Genomic DNA, 27,142 nt, shown 5'->3' on the forward strand with positions numbered 1-27,142 from the left:
TTAGAAATTATTTATAATATGCATTAGGATTCAATTTTTTTTTAAAGATTTTATTGGGGAAGGTGAAAAGGACTTTATTGGGGAACAATATGTACTTCCAAGGACTTTTTTCCAAGTCAAGTTGTTGTCCTTTCAATCTTAGTTGTGGAGGGTGCCGTTCAGCTTCAAGTTGTTGTCCTTTCAGTCTTAGTTGTAGAGGGCGCAGCGCAGCTCCAGGTCCAGTTGCCATTGCTAGTTGCAGGGGGCACAGCCCACCATCCCTTGTGGGAGTCGAAACTGGCAACCTGTGGTTGAGAGGACGCGCTCCAACCAACTGAGCCGTTTGGGAGCTCAGCGGCAGCTCAGCTCAAGGTGCCATGTTCAATCTTAGTTGCAGGGGGCACTGCCCACCATCCCTTGTGGGACTCGAGGAATTGAACTAGCAACCTTGTGGTTGATTCCCACTGGCCCATGTGGGAATCGAACTGGCAGCCTTCGGAGTTAGGAGAATGGAGCTCTAACCGCCTGAGCCACCGGGCCGGCCCCAGGATTCAATTTTTAAGATAATGTACTAAAAGTATGTTCAGAATGCATTTGCATATTCTAGGTTTTAAAATTTTGTTAACTGCCAAACAATAAATATAAAATGACCAGATAGTACATCTAAGATGTAAGGCAGTGTAAAACATCTTCAAAATGAGCATTGCTTTATTTTAAGAACATTCTTGATGAGAAAAAAATTGTGGTTTTAGGTTTCCTTTCTTCTTTTATTTTGAGGGTGCTGTTGACAACACTTACTGAAATAACCTATTAGGCTCTTAATATTAACATGTCATCTTTATTTTTTTGTATTACTTTCATATATATATATATATATACATACATATACATATATATATATATATATTTCATTGTAAGGTAGGTACTATTAAAACTTCACATTCATTTTTTTTCTGTGTAGATAAAGATGTTGTTCCCTGTAGGAAAGGAGCATGGTTTTTGAAAGTCTAATACCATGATATTATAATAACAATTGTCTTGATAACTGGGATACCAATGAAAGGCATATTACTATAACCATTTATCCTCCCCCATATCAGGTGAGGCCTAAAGGTTGGGGGGAGGGTGGATATAAACAAAGCAAAATGCTTAGTGGCTGCCAGGGATTAGGGATAGTTGTAGGAGTGGGGTGAGGTGGGAGAAACAGAGAGCAGATATTATGGGAGATTTCTGTGGTGATGGAAGAGTTCTGTATCTCGATTGCAGTTGTGGTTACATGAATCTATCCATGTGACAAAATGACATGGAACTATATACACATATTGTACAAATGTCGTATTACTGGTTCTGATATTTCCTATAATTATGTAAGATGTAATCAAGCAGGAAACTGGTGAAGGCTATAAGGAACCTCTTCTGTATTATCTTTGCAGCTTCCTGTGAACTATAATTATTTTAACAAAAAATGTTAGTGAAAATCTAGTTTATAACCTACTTGCAAGACTGATAAATAACATTTAGAAAAGATCTTTAGCTGACCTCAAAAATAAGCAAACAAACAAAAAGCTCTAAGCATTCCAACAAATTCAACTTAGTATTATGCTACTTCTAGATGACACCTTTAGTCATATTCAACATTGACTGGATGGACAAAACCCAAGTATACACAGTAACAAAATTTCTGGCTAAATGGCGCAAAGTTCTTTCCTTAACATGTTTTACCCAAATGATGTCAGGTAGCTGGATGCTTAGAGGTATTTCAGTGATTTGCTAGAATTTTAGCTTCTCATAAAGGTGTATGGCATTTTAAAGACATACCCAATGTTATAATAATGAGGTGCTAAAACACGAGTCAACATTTACTGGAAGTGAGACAGATGAAAAACAGGATACCTAAGCAATTAGAGCCTACCTAATGGCATTGACAAGACAACTCAAAGAAAAAGCACTGGAATAAAGCATTTTAAAACAACTTGAAGCAATGTGGTATGAATGATTAGAGACAAAAACACTAAGGAAACAAGGTCGGAAAAAGAGCAAAAGAAAAAAAAAAAAGAGACCAGAGACAGAAGACTTGGGTGCTGGTCTTAGGTGTTCCACTGATGTATGATTTTGGGTATATCACTTAGCCTTTCCAAATGTTTTCTTATTGTAAAAGGAGAGCACAATGGTAGATAATAATTTTTGCTTTCTTCTAACTTTAATATTCTGATTCACAACTGAAACAGCCATATCAAGTAGCCTAAGAGAGGAAGTTCGCTAATGGTGACTAGGTGGGTAACTGCTAGCTAGCCACAGGGGGCTTGACTCAGCAGTGAATAAAGTGTGGTTAAAGTATTGATTCTCCTACAAGGGGAATCATTAATGACACCATGGATGGTGTAACCTTGCAATTCAGTGGGTAAAGATTAAAAAAATAAAGCCAAAACAACAAAAGTACCATTACTGCTTTTACCCATAACCTGTCTTTTCAGGTAAAAGTATCTTAGAAAAAACACCATTAACAGTTGTTAATAAGTTATTTAATTACTAAACAAGAGACGCCAATTGTTACAAGATTAATGAGTACAAACTTATTTGGAAGAAAGAATAAAAATTCAGTGGGTACCAAAATTGAAATAGAATAGACAGATCAAAAACCACACAGTCATAATGAGAATTATGTTACTATGCTAAGTTTTAAAGTCAGTGTTTAGTGCTATCAAAAATGAAAACTTTATAAAAGGAAGGTTTAGTATATATTTTTTGAAAAAAAAATCAGATATTAAATGAGTCTTTTTGGATACATTTTGTTATGCTTCTGTAACTTAAGGCTATGGCTGTTTCATCTGAAAATTATGACCAGCAGGAAGACGTAACAGCGTTACTGCCCGGCCAAAAAATAAAGTAAAAGCACTACATACGTTGCACGCCAAAGAATAGTAGTAAGAAATATCACTTTATACAAAGAGAATCTTTACAATGCATTTCAGATGCTTGTTAGATAGTTTAACCTGAATCACAAGTATGGAGCCAAGCAAAGATCATATATTTAGTGATGGAGGTGAAGCATCTCAGCACTTAATTCTGATATACATGCTGAAATCTGCAGTGTGAGTGTGTGTGTATGTTAGAACGAAGACTTACACAGGCTCATGTCAATTCAGAAATAAGTTTGAACAACGTACACTAGGAAATACTATTTTCATTGATTCCTACAAAAGCCTAAAAACTAAAGCTAATGGAGGATCACAAACTACAATAAAGAAAATAAAAAATAAATTTGTTAATTCAATATTTATATGTGTATTTTTTAAAAAGACAAATAAATGTATGCACTAACAGCGGTAATATTAGATGTTTCTTGAAACACACTTAAAAGGGCAGGACCTTGCTTCACATTATTTTATAAAGTATGTTATGCAAAACACTAGTGATATAAGTATTATGACTCTTCTCCCATGGTCCCGGCAGAAGAAGGTCCTGTGGCTAAGTAAATTTGAGACATAAATTAAAATTAAATAGGGTTCTTATACACTACAAGATTTCTCAGAGTCCTTAATGTATGTGTTGTAAATATCCAAGGGTGGTTGCAGGGTATGATACAAAGTATTTCCCAATCTATCTTCACCCTGGAACCATTCTTTAGTGGAGCATCTCTGGGGATTAGTATTCAATGGAACACACATTTTGGGAAAGGCTGTCCAAACATACATTTTTGTGTTAGATATAAACGAAGATGATATTTATGATTAAGAAATGACAAACACAGCAAGGATATGTTGTAGAAATGACAATGTTCACTTAAAAATATCAATCTTCTAAAAAACAATATTTAACCAGCACTGAATCAGTTTCTGATTTGATGTGGGAACAGTAATTAAGCAAACCAAAATGGCTCTTTCCCCCCAGATAAAAAGACGGAGGCTTTGATATTAAACATATTAGACTGAAATAAAATCTGTGCTTAAATGTGCCAAGGAGGTGAAGAATATAAAACGGAAGACAGCTTTCTTTTCTTCTTAATCCACAGAATGTTTCGTTAAATGCCACATCACTTTCAACTTAACAGTTTTGTTCAAACTCCCAAAACAACAGTTATTGGTGTAATAAACATGCTTAAATTTTATTACTTTTTAAAATCTTGCAGGCTTCAGAAAAAAGAAAAATAGCAGAATTGAAGAGTTGGAATAAATGTAGTGTTTCCCATTTTTTGAGGAAATCTAGCACTTACCCGATTTGTTTATCAGTAATTATGATCATACAATGTTCAAGCTGCAAGGAATATTTAGAAATGCTTGCTTTAAACTCTTCATTTCACAGGTAAAGAGACTAAGGCTTGGATTGGTTTAAAGGACTTACCCATAACCGCCAGTTCTCAAATTGGGCCTTTCTATTGTTAGAAATTAAGGATAATTTGTTCATCGTATTCCACAGGATGTTAGTAACTGAAATCATGTCTATCATGAAATCCAATTTTTAAAATATTTTAAAAACTAAAAGTTATATGTGAAGGGAAAGAACAGTGTGTGGGGACATATGTGTATAGATATGCATGAACATATCTATACACGCAGATATTTTACCTGGAATTGGTCAGATGGACATGTGTTCATTTCTGGTGACATGGTAGTTGTCTGACCGATAGAAGCAATTTTTTCTGCAGCAGATAGTGGTTTCAATGGTTCCTTGGTGGGTTCTAACATACCCTGAAAAAGGTGTATTAGCCATTAATTTTGCGGGGGATATCAACTTTATAAGAAATTTAATCTAGCAGAAAGCCGAAAGGAAAAAAACAGGTCATTTGGAAAGAACTAAGGACAGAAAGAACTATTCTTAAATTTTGTTTAGAGAAAATTGTATAGCACTATAATGGAAAATGTTTTCACAGTAATACCTTTGGAACCCAAACTTTTTGAAGTAATACCTTGTATTTTACAGAAGACTTGTTTTAAAGTGCCTAGTTATCAATGTCACACAAAAGCAAAAGCATAAGTTGGGATGGCGAGAGTGGGGAAGAGGCAAGCACAACAGCGTACTATATCCAGACCCTAAGAATCCAACACTTTTATGATGCTTCACACATTGAAACTGCAGGAAAGGGCACCCTTCATACACATTTCACCACGGGGGTGTTTGGAGAAGTAAGAGCTGATTTTAAAACACACCGTGTAATGTGATGACATCTATATGCTTCAATGCGAATTTCGTATTTGATCCTAGCTCCACTACAGGAAGAGAGCCTTTATACTTAGTTCTTTGGACTGGCAAAGCAGAGACACAGCCAGTTTGGATGGGAAAACATCCATCCTATATGTTCCCTTAGGTGTGTTGCAAATGCACTTTTTGAGTCAGAAAGGAAGATAGTCAGGATGGGGAGGATAGAAACAAAGAAGAAAAAAAGAAATCAGCATTTTGCATCAACACTCTACCAAACACTAATAATGGGTAACAATCCAGGTTAATGGCCTGAAGAAAAGCCAAGCTTCTACGTATTTAAAAATAATACTTGAGAAGCTCTTGAATATTTATCAACCAGACCAAATAAAAGCCTTCATTTATGGAGAGGAAAAAAACCCAAAACGCTATTAAGTCAATAATGTTTGAATCTGTAAATTTCTAAAAAAACACACACCAAGTTTTCAGGAGAATTCCCTACCCCCCTTCCCAAATAGGGCATAAGCTAACTAACACAATTCACAGATTCAATTCTTAACAATGGTGCATGTGAAAGATTTTCATCTAGTAGCTTGAAAAAGAAATTCATGGTCTAACTCAGTATCATATACATTATACAGGCTTTCTAGTGTGCCCTAAAGCAAGAGACAATGTATTTGGCGAACAATTACTACTCTTACCCAACTTTTCTAATGTGAACTATCACTTAAAACAGTGCTTCTCAAAGTAGTCCCCAATCAGTACTTTCTGCATCACCTGAGAACTTGTCAGATGTGCAAATTCTAGAGCCATACCCCAGACACACTGAATAAGAAACTCTGGGGATGGTGCCCAGCATTCTGCTTTTAACAAGTCTTCCAAACAATTCTGATGCACATTAAAGTCTGAGAATCAGTGACTTAAATGATCATTTTAGGTACTATTCTTCCAGATGCGATCAAAAGCTACTGAAAATCTCTTATGTGTAAAGAACCATGGGAAAAATTTAGGTATAAAATTTGCAGCCATATATGAAAAAGAGTGTGTTTGTAAATGTAAGGCATCATTAAAATGGATGAGATGATGCATTCACTAACTCAACTTTAGTATTAAAAGGTTATACAAATGGTAAAATTATCACTAGTAAAGATTATCATTAAGGTAGCAAAATAAAGCATAAATATTAGTGTCTAATTCCTCATAAAACTTCAAGAACTGGCTGATGTGCTAAGCCTACACATAAGCATTAAGCAGATTACTGCTGAATGAAAGCTCCTATAAATAAAATTCATACTTTCTATTTAGAATGTGGCAATAACACCAAGAATCTCTAGAATGCTATTCCTTGAGAAAAGAAGAAATACAAATAACAAAAAAGTTAAAGAAATGTTCTGGATTATATTTACCCATAACAGAAAAGAGTGTAGGGATAATCAAAGTGTTTTGAAAATGTAAGCTAACCATTTACAAAGGAGCAGAAACTGATAAGAAAGTTCAAGCACAGAAACGTTTTTGTCCAATTCCACAAAACAAAAACAAAACAAAGCAAAATGGTCCAATTCAATACCAGTAATTAGAGCTTATTCATGGAAAGTTTGTAGATTAAAAAAAGGTCAAGTTCCACAGCAAATTCATTTTCACATGCACATAAAGGGCTATACATTTTAACTCATACCAAGGGTTCCTTAGTTACTTTTTTCTTTCTTTCCTAAACATAGTATTTTCCCTTTATTTTTCCAGTTATTGGTGAAAGAATTTTAAAATATTTTAGTTTAATCAATAGAACAGTTTTGTTCACCAATAACTCAAAGACACACCAAAAAAACCCCACAAACAAATCAAACTTTAAAATGTGACTGAATCTTGATAAGGTACAGAATGAAAATTCCTCAGTTATCCTGGACTACCTGGCATATCTGAAAAAAACAAAATTCAACACATTTAAAACATTGATGGAAAAACCGAGAACCAATTATGGGTCCTGGCTCATTTTCATTGACTATAATTTGGTCTTTCCAAGCTTTTATATATATCCGTACTTTCAATATTGCATTATTTAAATTGATCACAACTGTATTAAAACAAATGATACTTCAGATACTTCAGCTTCCTTATTTTAAAAGCAAACTTAGACAAATAAATAAAAAGAGAGACCTCCACAGGTACATTTTACAAAGAGTTATGAGTACTAATATTACCAGGATAAAAATAATTTTCAATCTAAAACAAAACAGTCTGTAACTAACGGAGTATAGAAAAATGTCCTCAGATCAAGACTTGAAGAGATTTATGAGATCAAAAAGGGTATTATATTAATTCCTTTAAAGTTCCCATACTAAATGCCCCTTAAAATACACTTTCCATGTTATTCTATGTAAAAATGATTTCACAGAATAAATGCAGCAATGATAAATACACACAGAGATAATTCTGTACTTACCAATCCTGCTGCATACATGGGCACTATAACAGGTTGCTTCTTATTGCCCGTGAAGAGCTACATATATGTGTTAGAGAGAAAGAACATATATTTAGAGAATGATCTGTCATACAGTGAAATACTTTTCAAAATACGCTTACAATGCTTTGTTATATGCATTGTGAATGACAAATTTAAAAAATTGTCAAACTGCCCATATAGGGTTATCTCTTTGATCTCCTCATCCAATTCCTCCATTTTATAGTTGAGAAAAAACATTAAAACAATTTTTTCTAAAAACAGGAGATACAGATTGGAGAAAAATTTAGATAGATTTATGTTTAAAAGTTGGCATATTCAAAATACATAAACATTGAAACCAATTAATATTTATTTTTCTGAGGCACTAGTTTATCACAGCTTGAACAGAAGTGTAACAGAATTAAAAAACATCCATAGGTTGATTAAAGGATTTTCCAAGGTACCAACAAACTCACAATGTTTCGGGTGTCTATTCCCAAGGAGCACAAAAGCTTCTTGTTGCTATGGGAACCGCCCCACTGATATCTCAAGCCATGTGCTTCATGGATATCCTGTAGCTCGGTCCACACATCCAGCAGTTCCCTGGAAAGGTCACGATGAAGCCACCAACAATGGGTTACTCAATAGCTTTCACCACGAATTCTACTTTTAAGGTGACTGTGAAATATTATACTTTACTAATAATCTTGAGACTAACATAGTATACCACTATTATCTGAATGAAATCAACAGCCAATGTTTAGAGTCATTAGAAAACTAAGTTAAACTTGTTTGAAACAATATGCCAGTAATCAAGTAAAAATTTAGCTGTTATATTATTTTTTTAAATATTAAAACAAAAATATTTAAAAGGAGGAAAAACAAAATCAACCCAGCATTCCACCTTCTTATTACAGCCATTTAATATTTGTGTTTTCTCCTTGAGTCTTGATGCACAAAAACACAGGAGCAATTATAGCAAATATATAATTTGTATTCTTTTTTCAGAATGTAAGCATTTCCTCATCTACATATGTATCTTTTTCAATGGCTGTGTAATGTTCTAGTAAGACTGATACACCATCATTTATTTAGCCAGAATCCTATAATTTTAAATAAGTTGTTTTTACTGTTTGGCTCCTATTGTTAGTAAGGCAAGAGTATCTTCCTGTATTTTATGGCATGTGTCGTTGTTGAATTGCGTTATTTACTTAGAATGAATCTACTGGAGAGAGATTCCTGGGTCTAAGAGTATGAACTATCTGTACATCTAGCAATTAAAAAAAAATACATCTAAACAGTTTTAAGCTGCCAAAACATAACCCTTTTTGTTCCCTTCTCTTCTTAGCCATCATCCCAAAATGAAAATCAAGAAGCAAAAACAGCAATCTCCATCTTCAATGAAATTAAGAGATACATAAGACCTTTAGCTACAAATACCGAGGTCACAAACAGGGACAAAGGAGAGATCTGCAGAGGGAGAGAATGCCTCAGGGGTGGAGAGTAATGAAACACAAGAGAAGAGTCCAGGAATAACACTGCAATTAAAATTAGAAAATCACTCTAGATCCTCTAAAATCTAACAATTAATAGGAGTTCCAGAAATAAAAGAGACAACAGAGGGAAGGTAACTGTCCATACAAGAGAACTGCCCAACACTGAAGAGCAGAAGTCTCCAGACTAAAAGGTCCTACCTAGTGTTCAGTTCAATGAATGGAAAAAGACTTTTATCAGGATATTTCATTGTGAAGTTTTGGAACAACAGCAACAAAAGATCTTCAATTATAAATTAAATGTGAGGATAGAATAAAATAAAATTTTACCTCCTATGTACCTTTTTTTCTCAGAAGGCTATTAGAGGATGTGCTCTACCAAAACGGGATGTAAGTGAAAGGAAATTCCCTAAACAACATGTGTTAAAGAGGCCTAGACTGAATCCATTCCAGATTGGAATAGGAAGAGGAGGACTCCAGGAAAAAATGGAATGGCCAGCCTGATAGGTTTGATCACAAGTAAAATTGTAATAACAGGCTAATGTTAGGGAAAGACTTGGAAAAAGAGAGGCAATTCTTAAGGCCAGGAAAAAGTTGTACCATAAAGGAAACAGTGGCTAAGCAAGCAGTGAATGCTATTTACATGATTATAATAATGAAAATACCAAATAAAAATTTAACGAAAAACTATAAGTATAGTGGAACGATAAAGGGAGGAGAATGGCAGATGTAAAATCTAAATTTTCATTTACTATACTATGAAGCCAAAAAACAGTATGTAAGATTGATTAGAATACTGACTTAGAAATCGCAAAAAAAAAGCTAAAAAATGGAGAAGCAGGTTTTTAAAAAATGTCTTTGAGCACAACATGATTTTTAAAACTTCAACAATGTTTTAGAACCTTAATGCTTTAAGATAACCTTATAAATTACAACAGTTGAAACTAACACATACAGATGCTATCTGACAACTGTCTACTACTTACCCACTTTCAGCTAAGGCCTCTCTTGTTTTTATTGGCAAGGTGCTTGTATCCAGCAAGTGCTTCAGGGAAGTAACCTCCTCTTCAGTATCAGGAACAAATATGGAAGGAAAACACGCTTCGAAAATTCGCTCCAGGCGGTTTAGTAAAGCTGTCTGTATCAAAACACCCCCCAAAAGTTTATTTTCATTTCTCTAATTTTAATAATGTCATAATTTTATCACACACACACACACACACACACACACACACATACACACACACACACACACACACACCCTGTCCATTACCATGAGACGGAAACCACCAGTCAGGTACAGGAAACACTAAGTGAAGAAGCATAACTACTCATAGAACAGCTGTTTTAAATGATTAAATAATCATGGTGATACAGTAGTGACAAACACAGTTACAAGCCAAGCACCATACCTGGTACTTTGCAAAACTTACTTTATTTAATTCATTAGAAAATTCTACAAAGAAGAAATTATTACCCAACTGTAAAGTGAGAAAGCAATTTCAAAGTTTGAATAATTTGTCCAAAGCAAAAGCAAAAACAAAACCAGACATCATTCATATTCTTTCCACCACACTGGGATGCTTTTTACTACCATTCACATACTCTAGATTTAGGAACAATAAGATTGTAAAAATATTATGCTATTATGGTTGAACAAACCTTTTTCCTGGGTATAAACATTTGAATTTTGAAAGCCTTTTAGAAATATCTCTGCTGCTAATAGAACAAACCAAAGTAGAAAAGAATGTCTCAATTTTTACTTAGAAATTCCATTTCTCTACTCTTCTATGGTATATGTGTATATATACATACATATATATACATATATATACATTTATTTTTTTTTACGAGAACACTGCCTTTCCTTCAAGCAAAGCCTGCATATTCCCGAGTATTTTCACCAAGAACACTGGCATTTTGGAGTATTTTCACTAATTAAAACCTGTTAGATTAATTTACTTTTTGGGGAGATACTACTAGGTTTATTCTACATATGCAACCGAAAATGACATTTATTTCCCCTTTCCTAACTGTATTTCAGATACATGTAAAATTGAGTAGTAGCTCAATTTACTACTTAAACACCAAATTGGAATACAAATTGTTGTAAGTGAAAGCTTGTCTGAGAATAAGTGTACTTCTAAAATGACACCCAGTGGATAAGAAAACGTCACACCACAGTGGTACTTCTCGCCAAGTAACACAAACAAGTTAACACTTGATTTCTGTTATTCAGTATAGTCAGGAAATAGGAAAATGAAAAACAAAAGGAAAATTTTTACAAACATGTAATATTTTCCAAACTAAAATCTCTCTTTTGAAAGTAGTATCAGAGCAAAAAACTTAACACTGCATAATTAGTCTCAGGGTGCTCTACTGCTATCTCTACAAGTTACTCTAGCACCTTCATTATAGTCATGTGTGTGATATGAGAAAAGTTCTCAGTATCAATTATGAAACCTAAAGAGTAGACTCAAGATCCCAAGGCTTGTGAAACTTGAGTGTGTCAAGGGGACCTACACTTACGCACTTCAACAGGGAATGGGCAGGCATTACTTTTAAAGGGATCAGATAACCATCTAATTGGAAACCTGAGGAGCGGTGGCATCTCCTGGGCAGGGAAGGTAAACAAAAACTCATATATGACCAAATTTTATTTCTCTGTAAGTTAAAACAGAATCTGGCATCCTCTTCGTTATCCTTTTAATGGGATAGAACTAGTATTTATGAAAGGAAGAAAGAAATGACCTTAAAACACATTCAATCACACGGGCAATATTACACATAACTACCAGGTCTTAGGGCACACCAGTGAGCAAATGCTTCAATTAGTGGAAATAGAACATTATATTAACCTAATCACCTCAAGTTTTTACTTCTTCCCCAACCTTTTCTCATAAAGAATATAAATGACACAGAAATTTAAAAAGAAAGTTCCATATGTCTTTAGAATTAGGTATTACATTCAATGGCTTCAAACCTTTTGTTAAATGAAGTAGACAATTTTTTCTACATAGGACTAGACAGTAAATATTTTCGGCTTTGTAGGCCATCCGTAAAGAAGTGTGGGTATGTTCCAATGAAATTTCATTCACTAAGACAGGCAGCAGGACAGATTTGTCTTGCAAGCCATAGTTTGCCAACCTGAGGCAGAACAATAAATATTAGGTTGGTGCAAAAGTAATTGCGGTTTTTGCCATTTTTTTTTTAACCTTTTAAATCGCAATTACTTTTGCACCAACCTAATAAATAACAAATAAAGATTCAAATAACCAGGGTCCACTAACTGAACAGTACCTCCCACCACAAGGAGGAACTCCTCAACAAGAAAGCAGCTAACAGAACTAATAGAGATTTTGATTAAAATTAAATTTTCTCTGACATATTACTTTTAAAAGTATATCGACTGCCAACCATCCACAAGACCAGTTTGATGGTAAAAAGGCAGCCACTAAAAGGAGTTTCTTACTACCGTACTATCTTGTTCATGGTAATAAATAACGTTACATTTCATTTACCAGTAGTTAATTCCAGTAAGTAAATGGCTGATGTAATTATAATGAACAATAGAGGACTGCGGACTCCAGGGACGGAGACTCCGTTTCTGGATTTGTAAACAGGAAACGAGCAGGGCCTACCTCACAGAGTGGAGGAGGAACTGAGAGGGCTAAATATTCGGCACCTACTGTGTGCTCCAGATGTGGGTGCTTTTATCACTGCTATACTATCATACAGGTGATACGTACAGACACAGTGGCCTGTTAGGGAATACAAATGTCAAACTAGGTTCAAATCTCTCGAAGGATGTCTCTCTATCACTATTTAGCATTCTAAATCATTATGAAAAAACCTGTCTCAATTTATCAATTTCTATCATAGCATAATAGGAAATTAAATAATCCAAATCATCTCCAAAACCCTCTTAAGTTGGGAAAAAAAGCACCTAATTATAAAATATCTTTAAGAGCTGCTTATATAAATAAAACCTGTTACTGCTACTACTTGTGGATTTTAAACTTTGGAAATTGGTGAACCTTTTGGTTGACCTACTGGCATTTATGACTTAAATCTTGATCATATTATGAAACACAACGTGTGCAAACCACACATTAGGTGTGTTTAAGAGTGCTTTACTTCCCAAGACGTACAATAAAGTTAAAAGTTAAAAAATGTGATGGAATATAGTCCAAATAACTTGGTAAATAAAACAGGTACAAGAATATAACATAATGCTCAGAACCGAAATTAAACAACCTACCACAAGAACAGTTTTTCTGGTGCCCAAGCAGACAGGTTTCTTTCAAGAAAACAGATTTTTCCAAAACAGATTATAATCAGACATTAAATTATTTAAAAAATCATTGTTATTTTAAGCATAAAATTTGAGAATGATAAAAGAAATTGAAAACTGTGATACTCGTAAAAGTTTTGAGTTTGTTTTAAAAAATTGTTAAATAAATTTAACTTTTAAAATATATACAATTTTTCCTCAACACTATGAGCAAAGGACAGTTTAATATGCACAACCTTAAACCAGATTGTAATATAATTAATATCGCATCAAAATCAGAGTCAACAATGTGAAATATTATTTAAACTTGGATTCATTCTGTGTGCATGAGTAAAAATGAACCTTATATATATTACCCTGATTATATGACTTCTTATTTCTATATAGAATAGGAAGTCTCCTCCTGGTTTTGATTAAATGACAGTACTACCTAATTTTTTTAACTCCTTATGGCTGATTAACTCAGGAAAAGACGTGCCTTGAACAGTAATGCTTATTAACATGTCACAGTACATGTGGACTTATATTAGATGTAAAATTCCAAAAGATTACGTTTGTTGTTTGGGATTAGTGGTAAAGTCAGACTGGCTGAGCTCTGTTTCCCTAAGCAAGTAAGGCAGCTTATATAAAGCAGACAATATCAGTATAACCGAGTCCAGGCAAGTGAGGGCCTAACTTCAGGAAAAGATCAAAAGATTTTCTCTGAAACACAGCTAAAAACTGCAAAAGCCTGTAATGGTGCATTGTGGTTTTTATTCAACACTTACATAGTGCTTACTACATGCCAGGATGCTTTATAATAAATATTAGTTCATATAAGCATCATAAGAACCATCTGAGGGAAGTATTAATAATATTACCCCCATTTACTAGATGAGAAGAAGGGAGCACTAAGCAGTTAAGATAACTAGCCCACGGTGCCACGAACACTACCTGAAGCTGAATCCTCACCTAGGAAGTACACAGCTTCAGAGTCTGTGCTTTTAACCTCTACATTATGTTGTCATCAGAGCAGTTCTAAGTTCAATTTATAAAAATCACAGGAGCTTTGAGGACAGGGTCTATATGCCTTATCTTTAATCTCCAGTACTGAGGTTCCTACACATAGTTGGTACAGGAATATTAACTGTATCAACGTGCAATAGATTTTTTTTTAAAGCACTTTAATTTTATTTAAGACTGCAGGGGGCATATTTGTTCTATTTACAAAAGCAAATCTTATTGTAAGCCATCTACATCATTTTTTGTACCCAGGTTGGATATATTTGTGTAATTATAACATGTGTAAATAGTAATAGTTGAATGCCTTTATGTACTAGGTACTATGTTTGACGCTCTACATATATTACTTGATAAATCTTCTTTAAAAACCCCAGAAAGATTAAGTATTTTTTGTTCCCATGTTACAGATAAAGAAACTACGGCTCAAGGAGATAAAGGTAACTAACCAGGGTGATATTGGTATGGTACATAGCAAGGATTTGATCCAAAGCCCAACTCCAAAGCCTACTTTCTTTTCACCAAACCAAAAAGTGGTCTTTCAAACATTTCTAGCCATTAGATAAGTCATTGAACTGTTAATTGCTGAGGTGATGACCACACTTAAAAAAAGAAAATTATTTCATCTGACACTACAATTCATAGTTTCAACCAAGCAAATGTGTAAATTTTTACTAAAAAGTCAGTGCTGTACTCTAAATTAATGTGAAGGTAACAAATAAGTGCATATACACTTAGCACAGTAAATATTTAACTGAAGTTAGAAGAGTAAATAAATAAAATAATATTCACACCAATTACTTGAATTTTAAACGCCTTTGATTCCAAAGTCAAAGAGGAAAAATAGTCAGCAGTTTTCCCTTGAATTTAGAATTAGGAAAACTGGTGATTGAATAGCTGAATACCAGTTTCTATAAATCAGTCGTATCCTTCAATTCGTACACATCTCAAATTCTAAGCCTGGAAAACAGCAGCACATTTAGCTATTAAACATTTTAAGAACTGGAGGTTCTGATAAAAGTAGGCTTGGAAGTCAAATATTCTTCAAGGCAGGTGCCAGACTCCCTTTTGATTTTCTCTATTTGTGTCCTGTGCTAGGAAACCAAAGGAGGTTTGCTCCTTGCACAGAATAGCACTTATGCTCAGAAGAGTTCCTACCTGTCAAAATTATTCTGAGAATGGAAACTAGTCCAAAGCAGTAGCTTTGGTCTTAAAATAGTACGATGGGTGAGTATCACAGCCAGAAGTAGTAGTACTCCCACGTAAATTCTCATTACCTCTCTATTACTTTCCACTATTCACCAAAAAATTCAACTGGCAACACTATTTCTTGTACTTCTGAAGACCATTTTCCAATCTCGTTTCTGAGATTATTTAGTAACAGTTAACATTTATTGAGCATGTATTATGTGCAAGAAAGACACTGTGCCAAGCACTTTCACGTGCACAATTTTATCTTTATAATAAGTTCCGAAGTAAGTACTTTTATTATTCTTTAAATCTGAGGTTCAGAGAAGTAACTACTGCAAGTTAGTGCTAAAATATGAACTGGAACCTACCAGTGGTACTCCAGAGCCTTGCTTTTAAGCCCTATATTATACCCAGGACCAACTTACCCAGTAGGCACAGGGCGTAGGGCCTGCAATAATTTTAGGGGTTCATGAAAATGTTTCAATATCTAATATTAACATACTCATCTTTATACCAATTTGATAAATAAAAATTTAAATATCTTTTATGGGGAAGCAGCTCACAAAAGTTCTATGTGACCCTGGCTCTATTACTCCCTACAGGTACACTGGCTTTTATAGCATTTCTCATGTAAAACATTTGTTTTCCTATCAGAGTCCTTACTACCTTGAATGTCTTTATATTTTTATTTTTTTCAAACCAGATAGGATTTCTGGGAAAGCAAAAATGATTAACTACTCAATGGTTTAATTCATCCATGGGGACACAAAGAATCATGAATTCATTTATACTCATTCCCAGTTGTGTCATATTGTGCCTGTCATAACTCTACCTGAGGTCGAAGGAAGAAAGCCCTGAGGTATAAAAACAGCCATTTTCATTTTATCCACTTGTGCAAATAAATCATGTTATTTAATGCAGAGCTTCCCAATTAGTATGTCTCAGTCACAAATAGGTACAAGTTTTCCAAAAACCTTGAAAGCTATATATAGACATATGGTGTTATGGCCTCTTGTGATGGTTAATTTTAGGTGTCAACTTGACTGGGCCATAAGATGCCCAGACAATTGATTAAACATTATTTTGGGTATGACTGTGAAGGAGTTTCTGATGAGATTAACATTTGAATTGGTAGACTGAATAAGTAGATTGTCTTAATATGAGTGGGTTTCACCCAATCACTAAAGACAGCTTGGCGAGTGCAGATCTTGGGACTTCTCAGCCTCAGGTATGCCAATTCCTTATAGTCTTCCCTCACCCCCATTCCATCCATCTGTCATCCTCCTGGTTTGGTTTCTCTGGAGTCTCATTCAGTTTTCCATAGGGGAGTGTAAGACCAGCACTTAGAGTCTTAGACTCTGGTTCATATGCCACTCAAATGCATATCTTCTTTAAAGTATCTTGTATTTAAGGTAATTCCTAGAATTTCTTCAACATATTTCTAGTTAGTTTTCCTTTCTTCCTTAGGAACAGAAGTTGATTATTGTCAATAGCTTTAATATTGATAGCATTGGGTCTTGCTCTAAGTGGAAGTTTAAAAGAAACATAAAATCCACTGGGTAATTTATTCTTCCATTTAAGCGGATACCTTATGCCTCACCACCATTAAATATTAAGTAAGATATCAAGTACAAACTACAATTGTACACTTATCAATCCTCAATTTCAAGCTATATAACAGTAACCAACTGTAATATTTACCATGCTCTAAAAAGATGCTTTGGCCCTTCTGCACAATTTCTGGATAAATCTAATAAAGTATTTCTATCTACTTTGGAATGAAAGCCCAGAATTTCAAGTTTTCTGAGGGAAAAGTAACAAAAGGAATTGTTATCGAAATACTTCAAGTAGGCAAAGAGATATAAGGCCAAAATCTTAATTTCTTTCTTTATAAAAAAAATTGAGATATAATTGACAGATAACTTTACGTTAGTTTCAGGTATACAACGATTCAATATATGTACATATTGCAAAATGATCACCACAATAAATCTAGTTAACATCCATCACCACACAGTTACAAATTTGTCTTGTGATGAGAATTTTTAAGATCTACTCTCCTAGCAACTTTCAAGTATATAATACAGTGTTATTAACTAGAGTCACCACGCCGTACATAACATCCCAGGACTCATTTATTTTATAATTTGAAAATTTGTATCTTTTGACCACTTAATTTCTTTATTTTGTTGCTTACTTCTGCTTGTCATAAGTTTAAATGTTCACCCACAGAAAGGAAAACTTGCATAAACCTTAGGCAGATGGTTAAATAAACAAAGGTGAAAATATAGAATAAGTCACACTCAATTTGAGGGTGCTGGTTTTCTGGTGAACAAAATAATAGCTTAATCTCAAAATAATATAACCCAAAGTATTAGTGATTCTCTTTTTTGTGATACTCTTAATTTTTAAAGCTCTCAAAACAAATCTTCATTTAAAACATTTTCCCAGTAGCATTATCAATTAGATGACTAATAAGAAAAAATGATTCACAGCTTCCTCTTCTACAGCCAATTAATATAAAAAAGATTACTCACTAATTACCTAAATTCTCTAATAATATCCAGAGCAGTATTTTTCAAATTTTACAAAAGCTCCAAGTTAAATGAAGTGCTTATGACATTATCTCCTTTACTATACATCTAAGAAAAAGGCATCTTGGCTGTTTCAATCAAGGTTTCTTTCTGGAACATTAACAGGTTAAAAAAAAAAGGCAGAAAATTGTTAAAACAATATACATAATGGTCTTTTGGGGAAAAGGACTGCTTTGAAAGTAAGGAGGATTTCGTTTTTTGTTGTCATTTTTTTTGGTTTTAAATCTTAGCCCAAAAAGTGAAGCCCAGTTTGGACCTCTTTCCAATTCGTACACAACAGGGATACCAATACTTTTCTCTTACAATTTATAAGAATGTTAACAAGACAATGAAATATACTGAACTCTGGGTTCTCAGAAAAAACTATTCACTGTAGAGGAAGAATATTTCTAAATAAATGGTCATGTGTGCCATGCCCATTTGACGGTGTGTGCCATGATGTGTGCCATACACCAAGGATTGAATGCGATGAGGCTTGCTGCACCCACAGCTGAGAATCAGTTTGACTAAGACCATTTTATTAGTTTGAAAGATTTCTTCTTCTTGATTGATTTTTCCCTACTTAAGTAACAAATTATTACAATAATGCTGCAATAACTGATTGTCTCTTGACCCAAGGAAGATATATTTTATTAAAATGTTAAGATATCCTTTTGGTAGGTTGTAAAAAGACTAGCACTAAAAAATAGGGACCTGGGCAATGTCACATACCAAAAAGTCAAAGAAACTGCAAATGACCTACACCAATTGTCTGACTTCAAATAACAAAGACTCCTTCCCCATGTTTGTGTAACTGAATTAACGGTTCTCAGTGGTCAGCCTCTCACAACACCCTGTTAAAGCAGAATCTGCACGAAGCCACTTGACAGCAAGCGCTCCGTTCAGGGCAGTTGTTGCACCCAGGTAAGACTGAACAGGAATAGATCGTTTAAAATTTTACCATTAAAAACCTAAAATTTACTGTCATTAATTATGTGAGGATTTCTGTGCTGTCCCCAACTTTGTAGCAACTAGTAGAAACATTTTTTTTAAATTAATAAATCTCATCTATAGGATTAGATTAATGCACTTTTCCAGAAGATTTGGGAAAAGGAAGGAACTGCAGGCCACTCGCCTCTTTCACAATAGCTGGATGAGAATGAAAGCCACTTTCAACTACGCGGTTACTCACTCAGCAGGCTTACCATTTCCCTAACTCAACTTTCTTCCAAACTTCTCTTCCAGCCCTTCCAGCAGCTTCTCCTTTCCAATATCCACCTCCAAGTTCTGCTCATTTTACACAACCCATTCAGCCAAAATTAAAGCCTAAGGACTGAGCCAAACAAACCTCAGCAAATTGTATTAATGCATCTTGTCATATCTATACAGTTTTGGTTTTATTCTTAATGGAATCATAATACAAAATTCTTATTTTTCAGCTTTTTCCCATTCATTTTAAAATTTGTCATTTTATTTTACTTATTTGAAGTAGATATTACGTCCTTTTTACAGACAAATGAGCTCAGAAGTAACTTGTCCAAAATCATAAAGCTTGTAAGTGGCTGAGTCAAGATTCAAACTCCAATCTGTAAGATTCCGTAAGGCCTATATACTTTATTACTTCCTATGCTCAGTTATCGAGCTATACATAAATAACTTCAGTCATCTTGTATAATGCAAAAAATTCCTTTTTTTAAGTGGTCATATTTTTAAAAATTCACTATCTGATGTTAAAAATTCTAAGGCTATATATCAAAGATCTCCTACCAGTATCACATTATACTCTAGTAAGATGAAACTAAATAGGGAAAGGAGTAGGTCAAAACCAACAGTCTTTCTTTGTGTTTTATAATTAATTCACTCACCCCTTGTTTAAAATTGCAAGCTCTGCCTCAATAATAAATTTTTCATCAGATATAATACACATTAACTAAACCATGTAATAACTGAATTAACAAATTAAGGTAGTCAGACACTCAAAGTCAAATGAAAAGTTATTAGCTATGCACACCAACTGATAATACCATAATTTCGACAGTATCTTAATGTATCAAAGGTATCAAGGCAATGATGTATAACCATTTCAATTTACATTCAGACTTTGGAAATATTTCTAATTAAAAATGATTTGCTCAGCAAAAGATTACTAACTAGAGAAGCAGGGATTGTAGATTCTGATTTTATTCTCAGTATCTTTAAAATAAGCCTGTGGACCAAGTGTTACACATATCAATTGTCAGTATAAAGCAGTTATTTCCAAGTGTTTCTCTTCCACACCCTTGGGTTGAGGAAAGGTAAAACTTAGCACAGGGTACAATGCCGGCTTCGGGAACAACCTGGGTATCACTTGTAGGGGCTATTTTATTTTAGGTCAAAATAAATCTTCTCTGAAAGAGTTTCGACCAGAAAAGGATACAGTACAGGGCATGGGAGGTTTAAAAATATTCTCCTTGACATACCTACCCCTAAGAAGAGTAACCATAAATGTGCACTTGAAAGAAATTATAAGCCAATAAATACAACCACAATAAGTCAACCCATGGCTGTTTCTTGTTCTAGGTCTAAACCTTCATCCATCTCACACCCTCATCACAGGTCTTTTAGAAGCTGTTAAGTTATGAGGTCCAAATCTGTTTTTTTCCAAATTCTTTTCTATCCTTTAATTCCCTATAGCCTTCAGCACAGGCTGAGGTTTCAAATTCTGATGGCTCTCTCCTGCAGTCAAAACTGTACTTCAATTTCCTAGGTCTTTAAAGACAGAATTAAGAGACATTATTTTCTGAAGCGTAAAGAGAAGTCTTCTAAATCTCAGTTTAACCTTTTAAAATCACTGTAAAGGTAAAAACTGAAGGACTCACTGGAATACTTAATAGGCTAATTAATGAGTTTTTACATAAGCGATATTTATACTCATTAAAAAACTAAGTTGATGAATTTCTGTAAACACTAAAAATCTCAATGAGATAAGGAAAAATCTTACCAAGCATTACTATAGGATTGTCTGTTTAAGGTTTACCAAAGGGTTGTGAAAAATGTAACTAATCTGCAAATCAGGTAAGCATTACGTATCATAAAGAGACTCCTTTAACAGGTACCCAATTTGAAAATATTTTTTGAAAACCTAAATTAGAAGCCTCCACAGCAATTACAATATCATATAAAATGGAGTAAATCAGTAAATACCTGAACGGAAGTGGCTGTTTCCTGTAAATGGCCACCAGCAACTGCTCCTTTGGAAGTTGCTAAAGGGACACTGTGTGTTTTGGGGGTTCCCGGAGTATCAGTCTTTTCATCTGTCCTATGTGACTGCCAGGCTTCCTTTCGATGATGAGATTCAGTAGCCTGCTGGTCTCCAAAAGCAGCCCAAGAGCAACTATCTTTCTGCCCATCTTCAAAAGCATTCCAATCTACAACTTGACTGGGACCAGCTGAACTGAAGTCTGCAAAATCATCAGAGTCTTGAAAAGCACTGCAGTCATCTTGACTATTTGGCACAGAATCAAAATCTCCAAACTCACCTTCTTGCCCAGCTGTCAGTTTTGAAACAGGCTCAGTGCCTGTAGACTTCCTTGCCAACTTACATTCCTCTGATAAACTATCAGAAGTCTGTTTTTGGTCTGACTCGGTAAATGTAATCTCCTCTTGGCAAGAAACAGCATTCGTATCCCCAAATTCTCCAAAGTCATCACCTGGTTCACTAAAATGTGGAAAGTGCTCTGAGGACTCTTCAAAAGTGACATCGCTCATTGACTCTTGAGTACCAGTAACAAAAGGTGGAGTTGTGCCACTGGCTGTGCCAAAGTCACCAAAATCATCCTCATTGGTATCGTTGCAAGTCATAAAGTCATTACTACTACCGGCATTTTTCATACTTATAGAATCATCCAAAACATTTTCTTCTGTAGGATCAACACTGGGGCTTTGGGAATCAGTAAACTTTCTTTCTTCTTTGGAAGAACTAATTGCATCATCAGCATCAAGAGTTTTAGTAGCATCCGTACATACGTCAGCACATTTCGTTGTAAATAAATCAAGTTTTCCCTCGGTTTTACATTGTTCTTTCCTACCGGCTTGTGACTTATCAGCTGAGTCTGCCAAACTCCAAGCTGTTGACTGCACACCTGAATTTAAAAATTCATCCTGTTGCAATGTTGGAAGGTCTTGCTTTTCGGTACTGAAACCTCTGTTCCTCTCCTTCATGCTTGTTTCTGAAATGCAAACCGGATCCTCTCCATCAGTGTCCCCTTTATCATCAAAGCTTCTACCCAAAGATGCTTCTTTTACGGAATTCAGTTCATTGACTCTATTGATTTTATTATTTTCCTGAATGCTTAATGCTTCTCTATCATTTAAAACTGCACATCCTATTTCTTCTAGTTGTGTCCTTTCCTTTTTGGAAAATGTGGCAAAATCTGCAAATTCCTCAGCAGGACTATGTGCACAGTCTAAATTATACTCAGTACTATGAGTGCTGAGAGGCTTTCTTCCCTTTGCATCAGCTACAGTGCCCAGATCATCTGTTCCCTGAGGATTTACAGTTTCCAATACTGCAAACCCATTTGTTAGAATCTCCAGACAAGGAGGCTTTTCACCATTGCAGCTCTCTAACTGCTTGTTCTGAGGAACAACATTCAGATCAGTTCTAAAATCTCCTGGCGAGGAAGTTTCAGGTGTTCCAACATTCTGCTTCTGCTCCACTCCTTTCTTTAAGTCTCCTGGACTTTCTACACCGTCAATGGAAGTATCTAAAGTTTTAGATGAAGTGATTTCTTTGCTGGTGGTAGAGAGTAAAACATTAGACTGTCCTTTCACAGAAGAAAGTTCAGCAGTGATATCCTTATCATTACCATTTTTAATGGATTTAAAGCTTGTAAGGCTATCTACATTTTCCGAGAAATCATGAATTGGCATAAAATGGTTTGAAGGTACAAACTCTTCCTTGGGACGAGTATAATCTGGTGTATCAAAATCAACAAACCCTACACCAGAAGGGCTAACTTCTGAAAACCCACCAAATTCCCCAAATTCATCGTCATCCTCATCCTCGGCTCCGTTGTCTAGAGGTGGTGGGGATGAAGAGTACATTCGAATGATGTCTGGCTCCATTCTTCAGTTGCTCTCAAATAATTAATTTACACCTGAAAAAAAAAAGGGTTTTTTTTTGGATGAGACAAATTACATATAACAAGATGTTTCAAAATTCTCTAAGCTACTTCAAAACAATGCAAATTCACAGTCCTCTGTTTTGTATCTTTTGAACTATTTTTCTCGTAGGTGAGATTACTTTTCATAGCTATCATAATATGCCAAAAAAAATTTCTCTCTTCTAGTGTACTTGTATGTTTCCAAGGGCATGGGTAGTCCATTACTAAATTTGGGGATTCCAGAAAATTTCCAATAAACACTTACAAAAGTCCATTTACAAAATTCTCTTTTGGGGCACTTGCTTGTTCTCTTAAGCTCTCTTTCCAGTTCACTGGGGACTCAGGGCTTGCCTTACCGATTTGCATGAGTTCTTTACAAATAAAAGATATGAAAATTTTATCTCTAATAATCACTACAAATATTTTCTTCACTTTGCTTTTCAATGTTTATTTCTGACCCAACTTGATTTTGTTTTTGTTTTAATAGACTTTCTATTTTAGAGCAGTTTTACATTCACAGCAATATAGCAGAAGGTACAAAGAATTCCCATATACCCCATGCCATAGACTCCTCTGCTATGAACACCTTCCACCAGAGTGGTATATTGGTTACAATTCATGAACCATTATTACCCCAAGTTCACAGTTTACATTAGGATCGCTCTTGGTGTTGAACAATCTATGGGCTTGGACGAATGTATAGTGACATGTATCCACCACTGCAGTATCATAGAGCAATTTCACTGCCCGAAACATCTTCCATGTTCCACTGATTCATCCCTCCCTCTCGCCTGTCCCTGGCAGCCACTGACCTTTTCACTATGTCTGTAGTTTTGCCTTTTCCAGAAGGTCATGTAATTGGAATCTTACAGTATGGAAGTAGCTGTTTGGGTTGGCTTCTTTCACTTAGTAATATGCATCTAAGGTTCCCCTATGTCTTTTCATGGATTGATAGCTCATTTCTTTTTAGCATGGAACAATATTCCACTGTCTGAATGTACCACTGTTTAATTTTTTTTATAACACTCAATTTTGAAATCATTTAGGACTCACAGGAAGTTGCAAAAAGAGTTATCATGTATATTCCACATAATAATATTGTAAATAATAGCATACGATCAAACCAGGAAACTGACATCAGTAAGTACAACACTAATAACTCTGCTACAGGACTTGTTTAAATTTCACCAGGTTTGTTGTGTGTGTGTGCGTGTGTGTGTGGTGTAGTTCTATGAATTTTTATCACGAGTAGATTATATTTGAATAATCATCACAATTGGGGTAAGAACTGTCGCAAAAACAGTTCAATAATATTCATCAACATAAAGCAACTCCCTTGTGTTACTCCTTATTATTAATAGTTATATCCTCCCCTAAACCCTAACTCTTGGCAACCACTGATATAGTCTCCATCATTATAACTTTGCTCCTTCAAGACTGTTCTATAAATGGAACCACACAATATGAAACCTTTGACGTTGGTTCCTTTCAGTCAGCTTCATACCCTAGAATGTTGTTGTGTGTATCAATAGTTCATTCCTTTTTACTGCTAAGTAGCGTTCCATTGTATAGATGTACCACAGTTTGTTTCTCCATGTACTCCATGTAGGACACTTGGGTTGTTTTCTGGATTTTACAATTACAAATAAATGCTATGAACATTTATGTACATATAGGTTTTATGTGAACATGAGTTTTTATTTCTCTACATAAATACCCAGGAGTGGGAATGCTGCATCACATGGTAAGTGTATCTTTAACTCTATAAGACATGGCCAAGCTGTTTTCCCAAATTAATTTTCAAGGGGTCAAATCAACTGATCATTTCTTTAGTAATTTTCTTCATTATTTTGCTATTATATAAGACTACGGTTTAACAGTATTCAGTTTTCTTTTTTTTAGAGCAGTTTTTTAACATTTAATTTTTAATACTAGAACTTACTTTAGTGTATGATCTAAAATAAGGGTCTAAGTAAAAATTTTTTTCTTAAATAGCCAAGCAAGGATCATAATCTCACTTATAGAATAATCTTTCCCATACCTATTAGTTTATCATATCTTCTTTTTTATATACATTTAATTCTTAAATGGAATCTACGTCGGGTTATTCTGTTCCTCTGTACTAAACAGTCAAAAGTGCCAAAAGATAGACTAGCATTAAAAGCAAAGGGAGGATTAACAACCAAAGTCCTAGAATAAAATCAGCCCCAAAACAATGAATTGATATCTCCTGCAAGTCATAACTGCCAAATTAGACACATGAAGAAATTGTTTACTACAAAATTCTACCAGTTTTGCAAGCTAATCCCTTTCTTCCAATTCTCAGAATAAAACTTCATAAGATCTTCCAGTTTTAGGGAGAAGGTACCTTAGAAACCATATTAATTTAGAGATAAGGAAAATGGGGCCTACTAGTGATCAACTTTGCCAAAGGTTATATAGCTGGTTAGTAGAGAATGGCTTCAGAATTTTGAAAAGGATCTTTGAGGTCAATGACTGGTCAGTTGCTGAGAGTTACTTGAAAGAAATGAGCAAGTCAGGAGAAAAGTAAGAAACCCCATTGTAATATATCTATGTTAAATTGTCTTTTTTATGAAATCAGCATAATAAAGAAGGAAATAACTGCTTTAGTTTTTAGATACCTTCTTTTCTGCTGCCGATTTAAAGAGAAAAGGGAAAAAAACAGTAAAAGATACATATGAACCCTATTTTCTTCCCTTGTCCTGATAACCCCTTGTAAAGTTTAGTGTGTAAGGTAATTTGACCTCTAACAGCTTCCCTGTAATTATGAAGTTCCTATTTTCAGAAAATATTCTGATTGTTAATGAGAGTGGAGAAATGGACACTTGCACACACATACTGCTGGTAAGTGTGTAAACTGCTGTAAAGCTTCCAGAAGGCAATCTGTTTATACTATACAAACTTTAAAAAAAAAAAAAAAGTAAAACAAAATGCTCCAAAGGGATTACTTAAATTATGCTATATCCTTATAATGCAATAGCATACTATGCAACCATTAATATCATGATTTTTTTAAAAAAATTAAAAGCATTCATAATTAGGGGAACACATCAAAAGGACACAAAAGCCAGCTCCAAGTGGTTAAACCATGCACACCTTGAGCATCAAAATAAAGATAATAACTGATTATAACCCGCTGAATAAAATAATAAACTATCAGTCCTCACAGATACAAACAAACATGTAAGTGAATAAGCTGAAAGTTAGATGAGGAACAGGATATTGCATACCTCCCCACAACATACTTAATTACAAAGGGAAAATGGGTAACTTTATAGTGGTGAAGCCTGACACTTAATCAAGTGATCGAAGTGAACATCATTAGCATGGGAATATCGAAATCATGCCTCACCTGATAAAGGTGCAATGAGAACACAGGATCACTTCTGGACTATCCTGCCAAAAATACATAACGAGTATTGAGTCATGATGAAGCTGCAGACCAACTCAAATTGAGACAGTCTACAAAACAATGGGGCCTGTAATCTTCAAAAGCATCAGTGTCATTAAAGTTAAGGAAAAGCTGAAGAGCTGTTCCAGATTGAAAATGACTAAAGAGACATGGCAAGTAAATGCAGCACTTGATTCTCAACTGCCTTCCTTCTCTATAAAGGTCTTAATTGGGACGATTATGAAACTTGAATACAGTCTAAGGATCAGCTAGCAGCAATGTACTGATGCTAATTTCTTGATTTTGATGGTAGTATCATGGTTATATAAGAGAAATGTCCTCGGTTGTAGGAAACACACACTAAAATCTTTGGGAGAGATGGAGCATTGGGTTGGTAAGTCTCAAATTGTTCCAGAAAAAATCTTGTTTGTATTGAACTTGAAACTTTTTATGTTTGTGACTATTTCAAAATGAAGCAAAT

The 27,142-nt window shown here is 34.7% G+C and overlaps 1 protein-coding gene across 14 annotated transcripts in view; it reads right to left on the reverse strand.

The window, feature by feature from the left end:
- AFTPH (aftiphilin) overlaps positions 1-27,142 on the reverse strand; it is a 63,059-nt gene that overhangs the window by 13,734 nt on the left and 22,183 nt on the right. For 6 of the 14 annotated variants that reach the window (XM_081069659.1, XM_081069655.1, XM_081069657.1 and 3 more), the window contains 6 exons: positions 26,623-26,666; positions 21,289-23,243; positions 10,035-10,186; positions 8,032-8,158; positions 7,556-7,612; positions 4,545-4,667 (listed from right to left, as the gene is read on the reverse strand). In XM_081069659.1, the coding sequence (XP_080925785.1) occupies positions 4,545-4,667; positions 7,556-7,612; positions 8,032-8,158; positions 10,035-10,186; positions 21,289-23,211 (2,382 nt within the window). In that variant the 5' untranslated portion in view covers positions 23,212-23,243; positions 26,623-26,666. The remainder of the gene's footprint in view (positions 1-4,544; positions 4,668-7,555; positions 7,613-8,031; positions 8,159-10,034; positions 10,187-21,288; positions 23,244-26,622; positions 26,667-27,142) is intronic. The other 8 variants (XM_081069650.1, XM_081069654.1, XM_081069653.1 and 5 more) reach the window with 3 other exon arrangements.

This window comes from Rhinolophus hipposideros (genome assembly GCF_964194185.1).
Source record: "Rhinolophus hipposideros genome assembly, chromosome: 12".
NCBI lineage: Eukaryota > Metazoa > Chordata > Mammalia > Chiroptera > Rhinolophidae > Rhinolophus > Rhinolophus hipposideros.